Here is a 5,787-nt window from a genome sequence, read left to right as displayed (position 1 = left end):
TGACACTGTTCAAATTTGTCTGAATAATTTTAGCAAAACAGTCTCTCCTGTAGCTTAGAGCAGTCCTCATTTAAAAGCAAATAGCTGCACGTGGAGTTAAGTGTAGACAGGTGTATTTTGTTGTAATTTAAACACAAAAAAGACAGATTTCAACTGGTTGGTCGGGAGTGGGTATAATTTACTTTGAGAGAAGAATTGATAGCCGTTAAGGAATTCCATGCAAGAGTTTTATACAAAACGAAATTAAATATTTTTTGTACAGGTTCCATATAAGTAAATCAGGAAAGGCAGTAGGGGGTCCACTGAGAATTGTTTTTGTGAGGAAGACAAATGTATAACTCTGGTGGAACGAAGACTTGGAGGGAGAGCAGGCCTTTCTCCCGGAGCCCTGACCGCCCTGTTCTTCGGTTCTAAATAGCTCCTGCCACCCTCTTTGCCTGGGGTCTCTCGGAGGCTGGACTGCCACATCTGCTGATGCTCTGTCAGCCCAGAACCACCATCCCTACTCCTAATCCCCGAGGCTTGAGGACCCAGGTGGCCGGCAGTCGGAAGCTAGGTGCGGAGTTAAAAAAGCCCAGAGCCTTATCGGTGGATTCCCCTGAAGTAGCGAGTCTGTGCCGGGAGGGGGCGCCCTTGTCTTTTTAATGGTCTGAACATACTGGTGGAATAAATCTGTAAGATTCCAAATCTTTTGTTTGTTCTGAAATTCTTGCAAGCGAAAAATGGAGGAGCACTGAAACTTTAAGTTCCTGATAGCAGAGTGGAGCAGTTAGAGCCATAGTAGTCCGGAAGCCCTTGACCCACAAAGGCCTCTTTACATGGACCATCTCGGTTGACAGAAGTGACAGCCTCTCCTGCGGCCTTTTCTCCTCCCCAAGTTGGGACCCGGCACCATGACGTTCCCCCTTCATTTATCTCGAGCCCTCTCCACGTTCCCATCTGTTCTGAAGTCTCGCCGCCACTTACGAAGTCGGCTAGAGAAGGGTGTGGTTGCGTTATCCTTGGCTGAGTTTGGGTTTATAGAGACATAGAAGTAAGAACCTGGAATATTAAAAGCCACCCGCCCAGGGCTTCGTCTGAAGGAGAACGTGGAAGTCAGAAAGTGACGTTCTCTGAGCGGGGCGCTAGCTGAGGCACTTAAACTAGACCTCAGGGCTTGGAAGGGTTTTTTTAAAATCACAAAATCAATCTCCTCCTCTGTCCCCAACCCAGCCCCATGCCCTCACACTGAAACCCAAGGAGAGAGAGATTGCTCTTTAGTCTTTGGTCTTTTCTCTCAGTCCCAACCTCCTTTTTAAATAGATTTAAGAGTCTGCTTTGCATCCCACCTCATTCTTTCCCCAGAGAGGAGCCAGGGCTTGGATTCCCACCTGACAGCAGGCCATAAACACTCAAATCCCTTGGCTTGGGCACTGCCCTGAGGTTTCTTGGAGAAATAAGAGCGGTCTCTGAGAAGGAAACATCATTGAGAGGCTTGGCGCGGTGGGCCACAGGCTGGGTCTGGCGGTTCTGGGGACTTCAGGCCTGTACTTTCAAAAGGAGAGCACATGTCTGTGGGGACCTCCCTGCATAGGCTGCAGGAAGGCCTGGCACAAACCCACTGACTTTGCTGTGTAGCCCACGGGGACTGGGCCCAGGTACACGCCCTTGGGAGCCCAGTACAGTGGCAAAGACACCATGACGCTGTTAGGGTCCTACCTCTGCAAACAACCCGTCTGCACCCCGTCCCATTTTCCAGAATTCCACACTGTGGGTTTGTCTACCTGGACCTGGAAAACAGAAGTGGGACACCCTGCCTTCCATCCATGGGGTTCAGGGTGCAAAGTGAAAATTAAATGAATTTGGTGGCCATGATTGCATCGGTCACCTAGGTTTCCCCCCTTCAAGCCTGGTTTTTACTTCTACACCAACAGCTATTTTTTCCACTGCAAAAAAATACCTGCGTGCATCGCCCAGGCCTGCTGCCTGTTAGCTCCTCTGGGTGTCAGGGGAAGCAAATACGAGAAAATGGGGTATATGAGTGAAGGGGCCATTTTCTGGATTCTTTCCTGCTTGGCGATACCAGAGTGTTTGGGATATGCCTGAGGGTAGGGTAGGACATGACTCTCTCATTCTGTAGCCACCATTTCTAGCTGAAGGGACCACTTCTAAAGACCACAAATATCTATTTCCTGAAGCTCCCAAATACCCAACAAACCATGACTTTCTTCAGTCAGAACCACCAGGAACATTGGAAGACTTGGAGAGTTTGGGGTAGGTAATGAGGAGTGGTGTTTTCTCAAGTTCCTTTTCTCTAAAAGGAGGATTGACTGGGGAAGCCAGTGGCTTCATCTGCACACAACTTCAAAATCTAAGAGTTAGGTATTGGGGGCTTCAGAAACCAGTAGGTTGGGCTAGGGGTTGGGCATGGAGGGAGAAAGAGGCACCTTCTCACATTGCTCATCCTGTTCAACTGTCACCTTTTAAAAATGCTAAATGTGCATTCATAGCCACACAGGAGAATCTGTCTTTCCCTCATCTCCAGTCTTCCTGCTGTTACTGAGACAGAGTGTAAACTGAAAGGGGTCTGAGAGGAAGCTGCCTTTTGAAGAGATCTCCTTCCAAGTTTATTCAAAATCAGCTCAATTCATGAAAACGATATCTAAAGTGCTCTACAGAGCTCTAGATAGAAAATATGAGGCTAATTATCATGGCAACTAGTACTGGTTATTGTGATTACCACCACTGTTGGTATGAATGATTATGACTATGACAAGTTCTTTGGGAACTCTGGCAGAGTGGGGTGTAACACCAAGCCTTGCTTTCTGGGAACATATGGGGTACCCCGGCCACCCATGAGGAATATTCCAGAAGTCAGTGGCCTGGGAAAGGTGTCATTTCTGGGGGCTGCTCTTCAGAGTCCTTAGCCCCATTGTGGCCCTGGCAGGCTCCTGGTCTCCACAGGACAGCCCCACTTCCTCCCACTCCGAGCCAGGGAGGTCCCTCAAGGGGTAGCGCTGGTCTTCACTTTGGCAAGAACCTTCTTCTCCTTGACCCGTCGGTTCTGAAACCAGATGGTAATCTGGCGCTCGGAGAGGCTGGTGGCTGCCGAGATCTTGCGCCTCTTGTCCTTGGTAATGAACTTGTTAGCTGCATACTCGCGCTCCAGCTCGCGCAACTGCCCCTTGCTGTAAGGAATGCGCTTTTTGCGGCCGCGACGGAAGGCGCAGCCCTCAGGAGGGTGTTGCGCGCTGGAGTCTGCGCCACGGAAAAGGGAGGGAGAAAGGCACACTCAGACCCCAGCCTGGCATAAGCCCACCTGCAGACCTAGGCCCCACAAACCCCAGGCTAAGTCATCCTACAGGCGCACCAAGGTCACCCTAAGGCATATGTGTGCTCTAGCAATCCTAAAGCACCAGGGACAGAAACGCCCCCAGCTTCTAGCTGATTCTCTGGCGACCGCTCAAGCCAAGGCTCTTGCAGGCCACCCTCACCCATCACTGCATATTCGTGAGTGCAGTGATGCACTCACGAATATGCAAACACATCCACCGCACACAGAGCCAGGCCTTTGCCCACATACATGTATGTGTCCACCCTGCATGTATTTTCAGACCTTTAGCCATTCTTGTAGATTCTAAGGACAAATTCTGTACAAGAGGAAACAAATTTCTGCCCCCACTTTCAACACAGGCACACATACACACACACACACACACACACACACACACACACACACTCAGCTACCCCAATGCACACGACTAAGTCATGGATGCAGGAAACCTAAATTTTCCTTTGGAAACTGAAAAACTCATCTAAGAGCAAGTAAAGGGTTGTATTCTCTACAGAACATCCAATACCTCCCTTCTGACCTATTACCCTGCTTCCACTCACTGAGTGTTATTTAGGCTTTGTGTAGAATTAGACTAGGATTGCACTGGGTAGGGACTCCCTGACCCCCACCCAACAGCAAAGAGATCCAAGGCTCTTGGCATATTGAAAAGCTGGTCCCAGGTCCTCCTGGGGAAGTGAGTTGGACTGGTACCCCTCAGGCTTCAGATAGCACCCAGCTCAGGCCCCTCACACTGACCCTCTGGGGCCTCTATCCAAGCCCTCCAGTTGCCAGAACCCTCTTTACCAACAGGGAAGAACCAGAGAAACTCGTCCTCATCATCCCCAAGTCTCCTTCCTCCTCCCAGGCAAGTGCCAGTGAGGCCAATAACCCCAGCTTAGAGCCAAGGGGACCAAGGGTAATGGAGGTTACCTGCAAATGCTGCCTTCCAGAAGGGACCCAGTGGGTTCTGTTCTCCTTGGCAACACATCTGGCTGTTCCAGCCACCAGCGAGGCCCCAGGACTGGTAACTGTCCACGGGCAGCAGGGAGTCATGGCGAGGCTCCCCGGGAGCCCCCAGGGTCTGCACCACTGACACATCCAGGTAACTGGCCATAGGCTGGTAGGTTCCAGGGTACCCGGGATAGAAGGCAAACTCAGTAGGGCGTCCAGGATACTCCTCCCCAGACGCAGCAGTCTCCGCGGGGTAGGCAGCCAGTGTGGCCGCCTGGGCACAGGGTTTCAGAGAGCTCCGGGATACTCGGCAGGAGTAGTACCCGCCTCCAAAGTAGCCATAAGGCATGGGAGCTGGGGACGCCCCCTGGGGAACCCCGGGACACGGGTGGCACTGCTTTGGGGGCTCCGTAGGGCCTGGCAGATCCAGGGGGGCATAGTTGACAGCGGGCATCAGCGTAGGCGTCGCTGGGTGGCTGGTCAGTGGGGAGTGGGCGACTAGATTCCGACCTCCTCCGGCTCCCAGCAAGCCTTCCATATCCTTGGCCCCGTCCAAGGTGGCATAATTGCCGGGCTCCATAGGGCCGAGGGTCGGCTCATGGGGCGCTGGGGTGGGGAATACAGGGGGCACCCAGCTCGATCTCCCCACCCAGGCCCGGGGAATCCAAAGCGTTTTAAATCGCTCCCAGCTCGCAAGGCTCCTGCATTCGCTCAGCACTGCGGTCCTGACGCCAGAGACGCAGGGGCCCGGGCTCGCGCGCTGATTGGCTGTGGCCTGGGGGAGAGAGGCTAATAAAATCCTCAAGGCAGAAATTGCGAAAATACTTTACCCCAGCTTTTATCTCTCTCTCCCCTCTCCCCCCACCCCCGCCCCGTCTCTCTGTCTTCCTTTCTCTGTTCTCTTTCTTATCTATCTTTTCTCTCTTCTTTCCGTCTCTTTCATTTCATTTGAAAACAACAGTAGAGAAAAGGGAAGAGGTGTCCTTTCTCTGCTTTCCAGTTGGGAGAAACTCAGTTCCATGTCGGGGGGGAGGGGGAGGTTCTCTGGTAGGCGGGGTGAAAGGGGACTAGGGAGCCCGGCCCCACCTCTGTCTCCTCCTCTCCTTCCCCGGCTCTCCGTCTCCTGTGCTTTGGTTGGTTTAATGAGAGAATAAAAAGCCCTCCCCATAAAGTGTCCATCTTGTTGGGGGAAGGGTAGTCGGGGGTGGGGCTGGGAGGCCGTTCCCCGCCTCAAAAGAGAACCCGGGAATGAGCTTAAGAGAAGTCTGGAAAGTAGGGATTAAGGGGTGTTTCTGGGAGCCCTTTGCTTTGAGTCCTGAGTACTAGCACCCCAGGTCATTACGGGTGCCCTTCCTATCTTGGATGAGATGTAATGAGCTGCTCCGGGCTCCAGGGAGATGCCCGGGACGCCTCTTTCCCAGGTACTCTTAGCTACTGCCCATAAGACTCTGGAAGCTTCCCATTGGAGTGAGGCAGAGAGAGGGGAAGCAAACTTAAACACAGAAAACGTGCTATGTGGATGT

At 52.3% G+C, this 5,787-nt stretch overlaps 1 protein-coding gene across 1 annotated transcript; it reads right to left on the bottom strand.

The window, feature by feature from the left end:
- Positions 1-2,707: 2,707 nt before the first annotated feature.
- HOXB13 (homeobox B13) lies at positions 2,708-4,971 on the bottom strand. The gene is made up of 2 exons (XM_053570144.1): positions 4,244-4,971; positions 2,708-3,237 (listed from the first exon to the last, which is right to left on the bottom strand). The coding sequence occupies exons 1-2, from the start codon at positions 4,842-4,844 to the stop codon at positions 2,984-2,986; spliced, it is 855 nt and encodes a 284-aa protein (XP_053426119.1). The 5' UTR covers positions 4,845-4,971; the 3' UTR covers positions 2,708-2,983.
- Positions 4,972-5,787: the final 816 nt, after the last annotated feature.

The sequence above is a fragment of the Nycticebus coucang genome, chromosome 18 (genome assembly GCF_027406575.1).
Source record: "Nycticebus coucang isolate mNycCou1 chromosome 18, mNycCou1.pri, whole genome shotgun sequence".
Classification (NCBI taxonomy): Eukaryota; Metazoa; Chordata; class Mammalia; order Primates; family Lorisidae; genus Nycticebus; species Nycticebus coucang.
Note: the sequence above shows the minus strand (reverse complement) of the source record. Positions and strands in the feature narration are given on the sequence as shown.

Bases quoted from the DNA above. Each gene is read 5' to 3' on its own strand.
- HOXB13 (XM_053570144.1), bottom strand. From the start codon at position 4,844: ATGGAGCCCGGCAATTATGCCACCTTGGACGGGGCCAAGGATATGGAA. The intron at 3,238-4,243 runs GTAACCTCCATT...TCCGTGGCGCAG, and splicing joins CTGGAAGGCAGCATTTGCAG to ACTCCAGCGCGCAACACCCT.